The following is an 18577-nucleotide window of genomic DNA, read 5'->3' as shown; positions in this document are numbered from 1 at the left end:
CTGATCTCTTACAGGGGGATATGGTAGTACAATTAACCCCTTCAGGTGCCGCACCTGAAGGGGTTAATTGTGCTATCATATCCCCCTGTAAGAGATCGGGTGCTGCCAGGGAGCAGGGGGCAGTCTTGTACAAAGTTTGTAGTGTATTCTAACTAGAAGCGTCCCCATCACCATGGGAACGCCTCTGTGTTAGAATATACTGTCGGATATGAGTTTTCACGAAGTGAAAACTTAGATCTGAAAAAGCTTTTATGCAGACGGATCTTCGGATCCGTCTGTATGAAAGCAACCTACGGCCACGGACACGGATGCCAATCTTGTGTGCTTCCGTGTTCTTTCACGGACCCATTGACTTGAATGGGTCCGTGAACCGTTGTCCGTCAAAAAAATAGGACAGGTCATATTTTTTTGACGGACAGGATACACGGATCACGGCCTCGGCTGCAAAACGGTGCATTTTCAGATTTTTCCACGGACCCATTGAAAGTCAATGGGTCCGCGAAAAAAAACTGAAAATGGCACAACGGCCACGGATGCACACAACGGTCGTGTGCATGAGGCCTTAGCCTGTGAAATAGACAATTATGTACAGAACATGTACATGCATGAGCACGTGGAGCATGAACAAGTATTCCAGAAGTTATGGGAATACTCGTGTCCTGCATAAACTACTAAACAGCTGAGAATAGGTATATCAGGTGGGCAATGCAAACTTTGCATAAAGTAATAGTACAAGCAACCATAATCATTTTTTTTTATATATCTTATCAAAGAGAAATGTCTTCTGTTTTCTACTATTTATCTCCTTCCCCCTTGCTAAATGCTTTTCTCTTTAAAATTTCTCTTGAAGCTGTCCAGGATGGAGCAGCTCACAGAAGGATCATTGGATTACACATGTCAATACAAGTCTATGGAAAGGGGAGAGGGAGAAGTGAGCAAAGCTGAGTGGGACAGAAGAGACAAAAACAGACAAAAAGACTGGTGCAGCTAAATTAGAAGCTTATATCTCAGCCCAAATACTATATTTTCAGCCACAAATATCATTACTTCTCTGAAATGTCCTCCATGATCTTGGGGCTGCTTCTGAGTGAATGTGAGAAAGTTAGGAAGCAGATTCTCTTCTACTTTGTGTGTGAAAGATTTATGCTGTCCAATCTGTTTGAAGCATAAACAAGTGACCCTGATTCATTTTTATGAGCATTTCTTTTTTTAAAATCTCTGTTGGGTAAATCCATGGGGGCCCAAGCACTGGAGTTCTCATATTTGAGTCCTCCCCTCAAACTCCTGTGGATAATTGACAACTGTCTTCCTCTACTGTGTATAGGGCAAAAGCTGCCAAACTGGGGGGTTGGCGCCTGGTACTCATGAGGTGGGACTCCTCAGGGTTTTTAGCATGCACACATTTACAGAACTTGAGTCCCCCTGGAGCTGCTTAACAGGGATTACAAAAATAGACAACACAAAAAAAGCATGCATCTGAATTAGGATTTCTGTCACTAGTTTATGTTACAGTCAGATTCGGAATCATAGTGATGTATTCTCTTAACCCCTTAGTGACTACCCATATGACTTTTTACGGCAGTCACTAAGGTGTCTTAGGCTGGGCTGCCGCTATTTCATGGTGGCCTAGTCTAAGCTCAGCAAGGATCTCCCGTGCAGCAGGGAGCGGGGGCTCGGCTCTCACATGAGAACCGTGCTCCTGCTCTAACAGAACATACACTTTTCAAGTAATATATTTGGTATCGCCACGTCTGTAACGATCCACCCTACATAAAAATCATGTAAATTATCCCTGTAAAAAATTAAAAGTTCAAAAAATTGCAAATTTATTCTTAGTTGAACTGAAAAACAACTTAATAACAAGCGATCAAAAAGCTTAATTTACTCCAAAATGGTACCAATGAAAACTACTGCAGTTGTCCTGCAAAAATCAAGCCCTCACACAACTCGGTGATGCAAAAAAGGTTTTCTTCCTTTAAAAAAAAGGGGGTTTATTGCACAAAAGTAGCAAAAATACAACTATATGTATTTGGTATCACTGTAATTGTACTGACCCAGAGAATAAAGATATTATGTTATTTATACTGAAAACGCTGTAAAATTTATAACATAAAAACTGTGGAAGTATTGCTGTTTTTCCCATTTCCCTCCGAAAAAGAGTTAACAAAAGTTAATCATGAAGTTATGTGTACCCTAAAAGGAAACCATTAAAAAGTACAACTTGTCCAGAAAAAACAAGCCCTCATACATAGACTGAAAAATAAAAAAGTTATAGCTCTGAAAAAACAAGGAAAAAAGAAAAAGGAAGCAAAATGCTGGGTCAATAAGACCCAAAACAGGCTGGTCACTAAGGAGTTAACTTAACATTCTCTTGTATGTTTTATGGTTTGCTTTACAGTATTTGGAATGGTGTTCTTTTGACATAATATAGATGAAACTCCACAGATTAATAGTATGCATACATAATATTTCAAAATTGTCAATGGGAACATAAATAAAATAGGAACTGCCAGTATTTTCTGTACTTTTTAGGGTCTCTGGGAAAACATAATTGACTTGATATAATTTGAGAATCTACATGTCAGGGATGCAGAACAAAGAATAATTTTCATTTTTTATTGTAAGCAGAAACAAACTATATTATACAATGTAATGAAATGTGTTTTGTTTTCTGCTCCATTATAGATTATCTTTCAGTTCTGTGCCAAAACAAAGTGCTGAGCTATCATAATTTCTGGACCATCAGATGCTGTAATAAAGGCATTTTACTGTTTTTACTGTTACTCATTACAGTCTTAATCTATGAAACATTAATTAAAACATTTTTACACTGTAACACTGGATGGATTTTCTGGGTAAAGAGGTTTCTACATAATTAACCCCTTACCGACCAGCACCGTAATAGTAAGGCGCATTAGGACGTGACTTGACGCCCAGCGCCGTACTATTATGGCGGGTGCAGGAGCTGCGACTGCCCGATCAGCTGCAAGGGACTGGACCCTAGCTGTATGCGCCGGCATCGGTTAAAACACAGATGTCGGCGCATTATCCCCTTCTATGCCGCAGTCAGCACTGACCGGGACATAGAAGAGGTTGGCTGTGGTAACTCATCGGGTCCCATACTGCTGTGGAGGAAACCAAAGGTTGAGAAGGCAGCCCGATGCCATGCACAGGCTGCCCAATGTCTTGCACGGCATCGGGACCTGCCTTCTACGGGTGCCCAGGAGATTCAGCTTTAGGCTGGGACTCCTAGGCAACCTGTTAGTGTATTACTCTGTGTAAACACTAACAGGCAATGCATTACAATACAGATGTATTGTAATACATTGCAGAGGGGTCTAGACCCCCAAAAGTTAAAGTCAGAAATAAAGTTTTTTTCCCCCTGATTTTATAATAAAATAAATAAATAAAAAAACACATATTAGGTATCGCCACGTCCATAACAACTGGCTCTATAAATATATCACATGATCCACCCCGTCCGATAAACACCATAAAAAAATTAAATGACAAATTTGTCAAAAAAGCCATTTTTGTCACCTTAAATCACAAAAAGTGCAACATCAAGCGATCAAAAAGGTGTATGTCCCACAAAATGATACCAATATAACCATCACCTAATCCCGCCAAAAATGAGCTCCTACATAAGAAAATCGCTAAAAAAAAAAAAAAAAACTATAGCTCTCAGAACATGAGACACTAAAACATCATTTTTTTTGTTTCAAATATGCTATTATTGTGTTAAACTGAAATAAATAAAACATAGTATACATATTAGGTATCGCCTCGTCCGTAACAACCAGCTCTATAAAAATATCACATGACATAACCCCTCAGGTAAACACTGTAAAAAATAAAAACTGTATAAAAAAAGGGATTTTGTCACCTTACATCACAAAAATTGCAACACCGAGTGATCAAGAAAGCGTATGCCCTCCAAAAAAGGACCAATCAAACCATCACCTCACGCCGCAAAAAATGAGACCCTACCTAAGACAATCGGTCAAAAAATAAAAAATCTATTACTCTCAGATAATAGAGACACTAAAATATGATTATTTTATTGCTTCAAAACTGCTATTATTGTGCTAAAGTGAAATAAATAAATAAAGTTGACATATTAGGTATTGCATCTGTAACAACCTGCTCTATAATAATACCACATAAACTAACCCCTCAGGTGAACACCGTAATAATAATAATGCCCAAAAAAATTAAAAATAAAAACGGTATAAAAAAAGCAATTTTGCCACTTTACATCACAAAAATTGCAACACCAAGTGATAAAAAAAGCATATGCCCCAAAAATAGTATCAATTAAACCGTCAGCTTATCCCGCATAAAAGGAGACACTAAGACAATCATTCAAAAATAAAAAAAGCTATGGCTCTCAGACTATGGAAACACCAAGGCTGGGTTCACACAGGCGTTGCGGGAAAAGATGCGGGTGCGTTGTGGGAAAATGCGCAATTTTTCCCCGTGAGTGCAAAGCATTTTAATGAGAATGAGAAAAAAATCGGCATGCTTGGTGCCCAGACCCGAACCCGGACTTCTTCACAGAAGTTCGGGTTTGGGTTTAATATTCTGTACATTTTATTATTTTCCCTTATGGTGATAAGGGAAAATAATAGCATTCTTTAATGCAGAATGCTTAGCAGAAGATCAATTGAGGGTTAAAAAAGTAATTAAAAAAATTAACTCACCTCCTCCAATTGATCGCATAGATGCCGGTCTCCTGTTCTTTCTTCAGGACCTGTCAAAGGACCTAAGGTGACATCACTGAGCTCATCACATGGTCCATCACCATGGTGATGGATCATGTGATGTATTATGTGATGATACATCATGTGATGACCTTCTACTAAGCATTCTGTAATAAAGAATGCTATTATTTTCCCTTATAACCATGTTATAAGGGAAAATAATACAGTAAATAGACATTCATCCTAGCAGCTATGCGTGAAAATCGCACCGCATCCACACTTGCTTGTGGATGCTTACGATTTTCACGCAGCCCCATTCACATCTATGGGGCCTGCGTTGCGTGAAAAATGCACAATATAGAGCATGCTGTAATTTTCATGCAACGCACAAGTGATGCGTGAAAATCACCGCTCATGTGCACAGCTAATAGAAATGAATGGGTCTCGATTCAGTGCGGGTACAATGCGTTCACCTCACGCATTGTACCCACGCGGAACACTCGCCCGTGTCAAAGGGGCCTAAAACATAGTTTTTTTGTTTCAAAATTGCTATTATTGTGCAAAGCTTAAATAAATAAGACAAAATATACATATTAGGTATTGCCACGTCCGTAACGATCTGCTCTATTAAAATGTCACATTGGTAATAGAAACTGTGCCAAAATTACCAATTTTGTAGTCACCTTGCCCCATAAAGTGTAATAATGAATGTTAAAAAAAATCATATGTACCCAAAAATGGTACCAATAAAAACGTAAACTCTTCCTGCAAAAAACAAGCCCCTGCACAAGATGATCGGCAGAGTTCAGAAAATGGAGACACAAAAACAATTTCTTTTTCAAAAATGCTTTATTATGTAAAACTGAAACAAAAAACAAAGAAAGTAGACATATTTGATATCATTGCGTCCGTAACAACCTGCTGTATAAAAATAGCACATAATCTACCCTGTCAGATGAATGTTGTAAAAAATAAAAACAGTGCCAAAACAGAAATTTTTGGGTTACCTTCCCTCACAAAAAAACTTAACATAGAACAATTAAAAATCATATGTACCCCAAAATAGTACCAAAAAAAGTATCCCCTAGTTTCCAAAATGGGGTCACTTTTTGGGAGTTACTACTGTAAGGGTGCATCGGGGGGATTAAAATGGGACATGGCATCTAAAAACCAGTCCAGCAAAATCTGCCTTCCAAAAACCATATGGTGTTACTTTCCTTCTGTGCCCTGCCGTGTGCCCTTACATCAGTTTATGACCACATGTGGGGTGTTTCTGTAAACCGCAGAATCAGGGTAATAAATATTGAGTTTTGTTTGGCTGTTAACCCTCGATGTGTTAAAAAAAATGGATTAAAATGGAAAATCTGCCAAAAAGTGAAATTTTTTAATTTTATCTCCATTTTCCTTTCATCCATTTTGAGTAGCTTGAGGGGTGTAGTTTCTACAATGTGGTCATTTATGGGGGGTTTCCACTAAGCCCCAAAAAGTGACTTCAGACCAGAACTGATCCTTAAAAAGTGGGTTTGGGAAATGTTCGCAAAAATTTGAAGAATTGCTTCTAAAATTCTAAGCCTTCTAACATCCTAAAAAAATAAAATTACATTTACAAAATGATGCCAACATAAAGTAGATATATGGAGAATGTTAATTAATATAGAGTACAACATCAAGTGATCAAAAAGGCGTATGTCCCACAAAATGGTACTAATAAAACCGTCACCTCATCCCGCAAAAAAATGAGCCCCTACTTAAGAAAATCTCTCAAAAAAAAAAATATATATATAGCTCTCAGAACATGGACACATTAAAACATCATTTTTTTGGTTTCAAAAAGGCTATTATTGTGTTAAAGTGAAATAAATCTAAAAAAGCATACATATTAGGTATTGCCGCGTCCGTAACAACCAGCTGTATAAAAATATCACATGACCTAACCCCTCGGGTTAACACCGTAAAAAAAATAAAAACAAAACTGTGTCAAAACAAGCAATTTTTGTCACCTTACGTCACAAAAAGTGCAACACAAAGTTATCAAAAAGGCATATGTCCCACAAAATGGTACCAACAAAACCGTCACCTCATCCCGCAAAAAATGAGCCCATACATAAGAAAATCTCTCAAAAAATTAAAAAACTATAGCTCTCAGAATATGGACACATTAAAACATAATTCTTTTGTTTCAAAAATGCTATTATTGTGTAAAACTTAAATAAATAAGAAAAAGTATACATATAAGGTATCGCCACGTCCGTAACAATCTGCTCTATAAAAATGTCACTTGACCGAACACCTCAGGTGAATGCTGTAAAAATAAATAAATAAAAACTGTGCTAAAACAACAAATTTTTTGGTCACCTTGCCCCATAAAGTGTTATAATGAATGATCGAAAAATCATATGTACCCAAAAATATTACAAATAAAACTGGCACCTTATCCCCTAGTTTCCAAAATGGGGTCACTTCTTGGGAGTTTCTACTGTAAGGGTGCATCAGGGAGGGCTTCAAATGGGACATGTCATCTAAAAACCATATGGAGTTCCTTTTCTTCTGCGCCCTGCCGTGTGCCCATACAGGAGTTTATGACCACATGTGGAGTGTTTCTGTAAACCACAGAATCTGGGTAATAAATATTGAGTTTTGTTTGGCTGTTAACCATCGATGTTTTAAAGAAAAAATTGGATTAAAATGGAAAATCTGCCAAAATAGTGAAATTTTAAAATTTGATCTCCATTTTCCTTTAATTATTGTGGAACGCCTAAAGGGTTAACAAAGTTTGTAAAATCGGTTTTAAGTAACTTTAGGGGTGTAGTTTCTACAATGGGGGTATCCACTATGTAGGCCCCAAAAAGTAACTTCAGATCTGAACTAGTCCTTAAAAAGTGGGTTTTGGCAATTTTCGTAAAAATTTTAAGAATTGCTTCTAAAATTCTCAGCCTTTTAACGTCCTAAAAAAATAAAATGACATTTCCAAAATGATGCCAACATAAAGTAGACATATGGGGAATGTTAAGTAATAAATATTTTATGAGGTATCACTTTCTGTTTTAAAAGCAGAGAAATAGAATTTTAGAAAATTGAGATTTTTTCTAAATTTTTGGTGAATTTTAGATTTTTTCATGAATAAAGGTGAAATAAATTGACTCAAATTTATGACTATCATGAAGTACAATGTGTCACGATAACAGAATCTCTGAATGACTTGGATAAGTACAGGCGTTCCAAAATTATTACCACATAAAGTGAGGGATGTCAGATTTTCAAAATTAGGCCTGGTCAGGAAGGGGGTAAATGGCCCAGATGGGAAGTGTTTAAGTTAGGTATATTTTGTGCCAGAATATTGTGCCTGCACCATTTTTACTGTGCACAAAATTTATAATCAGTGTGTATTTGGTTTGTTAAGTGAGTCTAAGGGCTTATTCACATGACCGTGGGGCAGGCGCATGAGGATTGGAGACCTATTCACTTGAATGGATCTGCGATCCCTCTGTTCCGCAAAAAGATAGGAATGTAACGGAACCCCAGAAAGCCCTCTGTAGTGCTTCCGTAGTGTTCCGTTCCGTGCTTCCATTCCGCATCTCCGTATTTGCGGACCCATTGAAATGAATGGGTCCGCATCAGTGATGCGGAATGACAACGGAATGGTGCCTGTGTATTGCGGATCCAAAAATGCAGTCCACAATACAGGAAAAGGACACCAACGGTCGTGTGAACGAGCCCTAAATCCATGGTGTTATTTTAGAAAGCGGTGATGGAAAGATGCAACAAAATGCTCCACAAAAATTTCCATTTGTTCCACAGTGTATCATAGCTCTTCACTCTATCAGAATTATGCAACACTTTTTATACCACCTTGGAGCTGGTATTTGTTTTTCTGCAAAACGTGCGCCAAAATCTAAGAGGATGAGTAAGGAAATCTTTTTTTAAAAAAATGCAGATTCTGTAAGAACAAAATTAAACTTTTAGATCATGCTTAGGGCTCATGCACACAACCGTTGTTGTTTTGCGGTCTGTTTTTCACTAATCCGTTTCCGTATCTGAGTTTTTTTTTTCTCTGATTTAAATCCTCTTCCATTCCGTTATTCCACAAAACATATCTGTATGGTTTCCATATGCGATATGTTTTTTGCAGAACGGAAACGGAAATAGTAACTTATTAATCACCAAACACATGAGCAATATGGGCTGGGCATAGAATTTCTACAGTATGGATCCACAAAACACAGATGACATACGGATGTGTTCCGTGTGCGTTCTGTATTTTTTGCAGACCCATTGACTTGAATGGGGCCTCGGACAGTGATTTGTGGACAATAATAGGACATGCACTACTTTTTTGCAGAATGGAAATATGAAACTGAATGCACACGGAGTCCCTTCCATTGTTTTTGCGGACCCATTGAAATGAATGGTTCTGCATAGGGTCCACCAAAAAAACTTGAATGGAAGCGGAAAGAATATAAGTTTGTGTGCATGAGCCCTTACTTGGAGATTGCAAGAGGTTTTCTAAATATGGGCAAGTATCCCAAAAAGTCTAAGGAGAATCACTGATCATAACAGAAAATGTACTGATGTCAAAGCTAGCACTGACTACGGTGTCTTGCGAGCTCTAAACCAGTAATTAAATCAAACACGTTAAGTTGCAAAGCTATTGTGTATGGACCAAGCACACTGCTCTTTAGTTTGATAATATATGCAAAAAGAGCTGATACAAAACTATCACAAAAAATGAAGACACAACACAATTCAATAAAATATACACGTTAAAGAAGCATAAAAAACTTCTAGCATTTATAGAGACTAGGGAAATTTCCAGATGAAGGTTCAGGTGTAACAAATACAAACACATTTTTAGAAGGGTTCTTATTGAAAGTTTGGTTGGTTTTACAGAATCATTTATTTTGAAAGTTTGCATATAACATATCCTATGTAGGGTTATCTTCACATTTTATGTGTAGATGTCTGTTGAAACATTACAGGAAACTGGACACATAGCTTGCTGCTTTTCCAAGACTGCTTTACCAAGAGCTGATCTACAAGAGCATTGGAGATATTCAGGAGACTAACTTAGTCTAACTCAGAGTTTTTCCACTGTAGCAGAACTTCAGTGGTGTTTCTGGTGGATACTCAGACACTGTGTTTCAAAAGAGGTAAGGAATTTGCTAGACACAGTATCTCTATTGTCTGATTGCAAATGAGCATAGGCGAGTAAGGTGTTAATTTGTTGTTGGGGGAGGAGCCTTTGTGGGAGTGTGTGTATATATATCCACACAGTATTAGCTTGCTAATTATAGCTTGCTGCTTTTCCAAGACTGCTTTACCAAGAGATGATCTACAAGAGCATTGGAGATACTCAGGAGGTAATCTGGAGGTGGATACAATCTAAAAAAGTAAGATTTGTTTCTTTAAAATCTTTCCCCTCTTTACAATGGCAGACCTGGTTCTGTGCAGGAATTGTTGTGCTTTTATTTCAGGTTCCACTCTTCAGAGGTTTGGATACTGTCTGATCTGTAGACAGCTCTCCATAATGCAGCAGGAAATTACCTTTTTGAAATATGAGATTTTTAAATTAACCACTAAACAAACTCAGGCTGAGAACATTGCAATGCCACTGCCACAGAGGCCCCCTAGAAATGGAAGATGGGTTACTGTAGGTTCTGGTAGACTGAGAGTTGTGGATAGAAGGCATGTCCCACAGTCTGTGGCTCTCCATAATTCATTTGCAGCACTTTCAGAGTGCAAGAGCAACATGGAGGATGGCTCAAGCACAGTGGAAACAATCATCTCCCATGCCTAAAGTATGTAAGATTGCAGCCAAAGACAAAAAGGAGAAGGTGAGGATTGATAGTAAGCAGCTGTTGGTGGGCGATTCCATCATAAGAGGTGTGAAGTTTGAGGAGAATGGTGTTGTGAGATGTCTCCCTTGTGCTAACGCTAGCAGGGATAGATGACGGATCCTTACTATTGCTAGGCAAGCAAAGCAGGAAAGGGAAGTGGATGTTATTCTCCATCTTGGGACAAACGATCTGGCTTGCAATGAGGTTTCAAAGGTGAAAGAAGCTTTTCACACACTTGGAAAGGATATACGGGAGGTTGCATCAACTGTTTCATTCTCTGCAGTTTTGCCTGTGCAGAACCTTCAGCATGACAGGAAGATGCGCATTAAGGAATTCAATGTATGGCTTGGTGAATGGTGTCTGAACCAAGGGTTTGGCTTTGTGTCTCATGTTAGCTCTTGTTGGAATGGAAAAGAACTGTACAAGAAAGATGGTTTGCATCTTTCTCTCAAGGGAACGAATGTCCTCGGTGAACAGTTCCAAGTATTTGCTAAGAAGCATTCAAACTAGGAAAGGGGGGCAAAAGAGTGATAATCCAGCAGTCCGACTGCCCCCCGGAACAATGCCAGAAGAGGCCAGTAGCACAAAGGTTAAGAAATGACAAGCTCAGAGTCTTGTCTACAAATGCTCGCAGTCTAGGGAATAAGATCAATGAACTTGAGGCTATAATGGCATCTGAGAATATAGATGTAGTGGCTGTTACTGAGACATGGTTCAAGGGGAGTAATGACTGGGATATATCAATACCAGGGTTCTCTCTATACAGGAAAGACAGAGAAGGCAAGAAGGGGGGGTGGCCCTGTATGTGAAAGATAGCATAAAATCTAGTTTGATACAAGTTAGCGAGAACAATTTAGAGTCAGTTTGGGTTACCTTGCAGCTTGATAATCATAAGGTAACTCGTGTAGGTGTGATATATAGACCACCTAGCCAAGTCACAGAATTAGATGATCTACTAGTTGGGGAAATAGCTACAATTACATTGAAGGGGGAAATTATCATTGTGGGAGACTTCAATCTTCCAGATGTACAGATATTCTAAATTCCCTACTGGGATTATCTCTACAGCAAGTAGTGGAGGAGCCAACCCGGGAGGAGGCCATTTTAGATTTAGTATTCACAAATGGGAATTTGGTATCTGATATTACTGTAGGGGAAAGCTTGGGATCTAGTGATCACCAGTCAGTGTGGTTTACTATAAGTACAGTGACTGAGTCACACCACACAAAAACAAGTTTTAGATTTTAGAAAAACTGACTTTTCTAAAATTAGATTAGTGGTATACGAGTCCCTATTAGACTGGAACAGTTTCATTGGAGTCCAGGAGAAATGGGACTACTTAAAAGTGGCACTATTGAAGGCAATAGAAAATTGTAATTAAAGCAAAAAAAGGAAGAGACCACTGTGGCACTCAGCAAAAGTAGCCAAAATCATTAAAAACAAAAAGATAGCATTTAGGAATTATAAAAAACAACAACGAGGATGACAGGCAAATTTAAAAGATTAGGCAGAGAGAGGCCAAAGAAGTTATAAGAGCTTCTAAAGCACAGGCAGAAGAGAAATTAGCTCAGTCAGGGAAAAAAGGCGATAAGGCATTCTTCAGATACATAAATGAAAAAAGGAAACTAAAACAAGGAATTACCAAATTAAAAACAAAAGAAGGAAGGTATATGGAAGAAGATAAAGAACTAGCTGACTACCTCAATGAATACTTCTGTTCAGTTTTTACAAAGGAAAATGAAGGAGAAGGACCTCAGTTAGGAAAGAAGACTAATGAATCTTTTGATGCATGTGTCTTTACAGAGTAAGAGGTTCTAAGTCAACTGTCTAAAATTAATACAAATAAGTCACAGGGGCCTGATGGGATACACCCAAAGCTATTAAAAGAGCTCAGCGGTGAACCAGCAAAACCATTAACAGATTTATTTAACCAATCACTGGCAACAGGAGTCATCCCAGAAGATTGGAAATTAGCAAATGTTGTGCCCATTCACAAGAAAGGTAGTAGGGAGGAATCGGGCAACTATAGGCCAGTAAGCCGGACATCAATAGTGGGGAAATTAATGGAAACCATACTTAAGGAGAGGATTGTGGAACATCTAAAATCCCATGGATTGAAAGATGAAAAACAGCATGGGTTTACTTCAGGCAGATCATGTCAAACTAATCTTATTGAATTTTTTGATTGGGTGACTAAAATAATAGATGGAGGAGGTGCAGTAGACATTGCTTATCTAGACTTTAGTAAGGCTTTTGATACTGTCCGACATAGAAGGCTTATCAATATAGTGCAGTCTTTGGGCAACAGAGGGTTGTAGTCAATGGAGTATATTCAGCCCAAGGTCTTGTTACCAGTGGGGTACCTCAGGGATCTGTTCTGGGACCCATATTGTTTAATATCTTTATCAGCGAAATTGCAGAAGGCCTCAATAGTAAGGTGTGTCTTTTTGCTGATGACACAAAGATTTGTAACAGGGTTGATGTTCCTGGAGGGATACACCAAATGGAAAAGGACTTAGGAAAACTAGAGGAATGGTCAAAAATCTGGCAACTAAAATTTAATGTTGATAAGTGCAAGATAATGCACCTGGGACGTAAAAACCCAAGAGCAGAATATAAAATGAGTGATACAGTCCTAACCTCAGTATCTGAGGAAAGGGATTTAGGGATCATTATTTCAGAAGACTTAAAGGTAGGCAGACAATGTCATAGAGCAGCAGGAAATGCTAGCAGAATGCTTGGGTGTATAGGGAGAGGAATTACCAGTAGAAAGAGGGAGGTGCTCATGCCGTTCTACAGAGCACTAGTGAGACCTCATTTGAAGTATTGTGCTCAGTACTGGAGACCATATCTCCAGAAGGATATTGATACTTTGTAGAGAGTTCAGAGAACAGCTACTAAACTGGTACATGGATTGCAGGATAAAACTTACCAGGAAAGATTAAAGGACCTTAACATGTATAGCTTGGAAGAAAGACGAGACAGAGGGGATATGATAGAAACTTTAAAATACATAAAGGGAAACAACAAGGTAAAAGAGGAGAGAATATTTAAAAGAAGAAAAACTGCTACAAGAGGACATAGTTTTAAATTAGAGGGGCAAAGGTTTAAAAGTAATATCAGGAAGTATTACTTTACTGAGAGAGTAGTGGATGCATAGCCTTCCTGCAGAAGTGGTAGCTGCAAATACAGTGGAGGAGTTTAAGCATGCATGGGATAGGCATAAGGCCATCCTTCATATAAGATAGGGCAAGGGGCTATCCATAGTATTTAGTATATTGGGCAGACTAGACAGGCCAAATGGTTCTTATCTGCCGACACAGTCTATGTTTCTATAAACTTCAAATAAATACATGAGGAATGACAGAAAATGAGGAAAATATTGAGTTACATGGTCTACAAAACAGAGCTTAATCTGTCGGGAGTCCATCCCACTGATCCACAGAAAAGTCTGACTGTCACCGCCAGGTCTCTGAGAAGTTCTGACAGACGTTCTTCAGTACCTCCTGCATGATGTTCTTTTGTTTTGGTTTCGCTTTGACATCTCTTCTCCCTCTTCCAGCTGTCATCTATTAGCAGTGATTGCCTCCCTTTATATCCCCTCCCATACTGCCTCACTTTGCGGTTTATACTACTTCCTGGATTGTGTTCACTGCTAGAAGTTTTCTACTGTTGGTTTCTCACATAAGTCTATCCCTTTATTTGTGTTTTCCTGTTGACTTGATTCTAGGTGACCCTGACTCCCTCCGTATTAAGTGCAGGGAGCCGGTGGTCGTGTCCCCTCACTATTATAGGGTTTTCAGGTGTCACTTAGTCTAGGTATGTGGACATGCAACTTTCTATCACAGAGATCTTTGCATGGGCTGAGCAATCAGGGAGAGCTATAGGGCTTTAATAGGGCTCACCCTTTTGTTCCTTAGTTTGGGATCAAGTCAGTCGGATCTTTATTTGTTACTTCTTGTTTTCTGCAACACTGCCCGTGACACTGACTTTGGTACCAGCCATCAAAGAAGTAATGGGAGTTATGGAACGTTACTTATTACAATAGTCAAGTTTAGGACAACGTCAAAAAGAGATTCTAAATTAACATACAATAATTGTAATGATAAAGTAGCCATAGCTACCAACCATGAGATGAGGAATGGCCATCAAGATACAGGAAGAGTTAGGTAAAAAAGAATTGATAGACACTGTACAAGAGAAGAGACCAGCACACACCACCACAACGGGGCAACAACAGGAGAAATAGAGGCAGACCACACCTAACTTGCAAATCAATATTTGCATGTTAAGGAGATATGAATGGACACTGAACTAAGAACTGAAGTTGCACAGTGATGCTTGAAACAACCAGAAGTAGCCTAAAACTGAGACTCTACAGAGTAAGGGCGTGTGGAACTGTACAAAACTGAGTTGAAACTAAGGAATTGGCACTATTAACTCCCAACTGACCAAAAGAACATGCAAAGATAGCACTTTCAGTGAGAAAATCTGCAAATCTGCAAATCTGGAAAGAATCAGAGTAGACAACATTTAAAGGAACTGATTACAGACATTCGTAGAACAATCTATGTCTGTCCACAACCCAAGACAACCTATATCTTAATATATAAATGCACACAAATTAGCTTAGGACTTAGGCCTCATGCACACGGCCGTTGTGCGGCCGTTCCATGCATTGGGGACTGCAATTTGAGGTCCCCAATGCACGGGCAACATGCATGAGGCGGCCGGGACGGATCAAGACCCATTCAACTTGAATGGATCCGTGATCCGTCCGCACCATAAAAAAAGGTTCTATTTTTTGGCGGTGCAGAGGCACAGACAGAAACACGCACCGAAGCTCCGGATTGGGGACCCATTCAAATTAATGGGTCCGCATCCGTGATGTGGGAAGCACACGGCAGGTGCCCGCATATTTGCAGGCAGCAATACGGCCACGGCCAGGCAACGGCAGTATGCATGAGTCCTTAGGAATGACTGAACAGGATTGACATAATACTTTTATTTGTTTGAGATTATTCTGACACTTGTGTTAGGCTGTGAACTCTATAATTATTACTGAACATGTTCCCCTCGTGGTAACCAAGTATTTAGCCGGTTATTTCAAACTTACAAAACACACAAAGTACTTGAACATACAGGCAGTGTGCCAAGATTTCAACTAATGTAGCAATTTAGTGATTCTGCTCAATTACACCTAATGTTCTAAACGGTCCCAAATATTTTTAAAGCAACACACTCATGACACATATGGTATATTGAGCAATTCCTTAAACTTCTGTCTAGCAACATAATTTCTATGGAAGAAGAGATTCCTGATCTTTACATGTAAAAATAATTGTTTTATTAACAATATATATGTATTCTAACATTGTAATGTTTCCCACACAATGGGAAATGTACTATAGTTCTCAGAAATTGGGAGGGGATGATAATATAGTTCATAAAACATATGCAACTCCTAATATTTTATTACAAATACAAGCTCAAAAGGCAATACAGCTTCCTATACAAGAGCTACGAACTAGAATAAAAAAATGATAATGGAAGCAGCAGTTCCTCCGGACAATTAATAATGCACTTTCTCTATCATGCAGAAATGTTTCCTAACACTATTGCAAAGAGGCCCGAGGCACTTTATACAACATAAAACTGCATCATCAGCACAATATTAAAAAGAGGAATATTAATGCTAGGGTGTGTTATTGATCATAGTGCTATTAGGAGAATGAATACAATACCTACATAGCCCAGGAAATATATAAAGCATATAATATATTCACTGTACTTGTATGATGTATCACAATTTATCTCCAATTTTTGACAGCCACTTATTTGACATAGAAACCTTTTACAGTTTGTTCATGTACAGCAGTAGTAAAAATGTAAAAAATATAGTCTGGATACCTGTTCCTACAATATTCCTACTAGTTTAAAATGTAAAATATGTCATTTTTATTATTCTATTTAAACTCAGTTCCAAACCAATTCATTGATTTATAAATGAGCTCCTAAATCACAGATATTTGGGTCATGGTAGCCATGGAAATTTATGTGATACACCGATATGAAATATTCATGCCATTGGGAATTGATTTTTGGGGATTTGGCACTCTACTAATGCTCAAAAATGCATATTATAAATATAAAAGTAAGATACATGATCATATTCCATTCCAAACTCTATCTATCTACATCTTTCTCACTCCCGAGTCATTGAGGTACCAATCAACTCTCCAAAATGCATTTGATACCTTCCTCCACTCTTTTTTGATGAGCATGTAATACACAGTTCCACTGAGCTATTCATGCACAGCTAATGAAGCAGCCAAGTCAGAAAAGTTTCAGCACCATAGACAGCTACAGATGTAGCAGGGGTAACACAGACTCTTAACTCAAATTTCTTAACTCATCGCCTTATCTTGAAACAAAAGCCATTGAAAAGCAATTGCTTAACGCATTTAGTTGCACTTAGTTTAGATAACATGTCTCACAAATCATGTAGTTAACCCTGCTACATCCGTATACTGTTGGGAGACTACAGTATATACAGTGGTGCCTTCACAAAATCACAGACTCAAATAGACTTCACCCAAATACTTCCTTACTTCTACTTCGTTTTCCTCACCATAAGACATTGCACTCACAATGTAAAGTTAAAAAACAAAACATAAAGATCCCATAAAATCCCAGTAATACATATTTATAGGACAAACTTTTGGCAACACCGACCATGAGTCAGCAAAAGGAAGACATTATGGCAGATATGGGCTTACCATGTTGACTTCAGACACCATGTCAATACTGGCAATGTCTATATTCATTCCAACGGCTACTGGAGAACCTGGAAAAAAATAGTAATAATTGGTCTGAAGGGTAATCTTTTTTTATCAGAGGATTGCTCACCAGGACATGGGCAGCATTAACCTTGGCAAGCTTTACTAAGGTGGTATCTGACAAAGAAATGCTTTAGTAAACTATATTATCTATGTGTTATCTATATATAACAGGTATTTTTTCATCATTTACCTCCAAAGTCTGGTCTTAGACGGATGTCATAGCCTTTTAACAGTTTGTCCACTGTTTCCTTCACAAAAGACATGTTACCGGGATCATTGGCACTGTGGAGAAATACAATGGAGTTCACCAGGGTGCAAAGTTTTGAAGGAAACAATCACTTTTATAAGAAGTTTGTTTAATCATTGCAAGCTAATTGGAAGGTTTCCTGCAACTGCAGATCCCATAATCACTGAAGCATTGAGCCTAATGAAAGCATCAAACGTCATGCAATAGGCAAACTTACCTTTGGGCACAGCACACAACTGCAACCAAGACTGGAGCAGAGATTAACCCAAACAGGCGTCCTCCAAGAGAGCTCCACATGCCTCCACAGTTCCCGTGCACCATGAGAAGTAGCCACTGGGGGCAGATCCACCACCTGCACCAAGCTTCTGGGTCTACAGGAGGAAACCTCAGAACTTACATCCAAAGGGTCTCTAGAGACACAGGCAATCCTCAACCAGTAACATTAGGCACCGGACATGGGCTCTTCTTGGTGCCATAAACTGAATGGTGTGAATTTGTGGAGGGTGTTGAGATAGTTCTGCCAAGAAGAGAGCAATTGGGGGTCTGAATGTGGAAAAGGAGGGTGAGCACTAGGGGAATGCCCTAAACTGAAAAGCATGAAACAATAATGGGAGTTATCCTCTCAGTAAAAGGTTGAGATCTTCATTTCATCTGCTTTTCTACCACTGGATGACGTTACCTAAGGAAATCGCACCAGTAATAATCCCAGGGATGATGGACTTGTAGTTTGCATGTGTCTCTTGTATTTTCTCAAATGCTGCTGACATGGTGAAGAAGAGTAGAGCTGCCAGGTAGAGGGACAAGGATTCTGTTCGCTGGAGAGGGCACCATGTGTGGTCGATCATCTAAGGAATGTCACCACCAGGCTACACAACTGTCACACCGCTGCAGATTGTCCCTCACCATGTGGAGCCACATTGCTTCTGTGGAGGCCTTCAGTCTCTCCATAGA

At 38.8% G+C, this 18577-nt stretch overlaps 1 protein-coding gene across 2 annotated transcripts in view; it reads right to left on the bottom strand.

Annotated features, from left to right (window-relative positions):
* GABRB3 (gamma-aminobutyric acid type A receptor subunit beta3) overlaps positions 1–17923 on the bottom strand; it is a 309205-nt gene extending 291282 nt beyond the window's left edge. For both annotated transcript variants that reach the window (XM_044286240.1, XM_044286241.1), the window contains exons 1-3: positions 17844–17923; positions 17570–17661; positions 17317–17384 (exon numbers count right to left, since the gene is read on the bottom strand). In XM_044286240.1, coding sequence (XP_044142175.1) covers positions 17317–17384; positions 17570–17661; positions 17844–17923 — 240 coding nt within the window. The remainder of the gene's footprint in view (positions 1–17316; positions 17385–17569; positions 17662–17843) is intronic.
* Between the last annotated feature and the right edge of the window lie 654 nt (positions 17924–18577).

This window comes from Bufo gargarizans, chromosome 3 (genome assembly GCF_014858855.1).
Source record: "Bufo gargarizans isolate SCDJY-AF-19 chromosome 3, ASM1485885v1, whole genome shotgun sequence".
Lineage (NCBI taxonomy): Eukaryota > Metazoa > Chordata > Amphibia > Anura > Bufonidae > Bufo > Bufo gargarizans.
The sequence above is the reverse complement of the archived record's forward strand: the minus strand, read 5'-3'. Positions and strand labels throughout refer to the sequence as shown.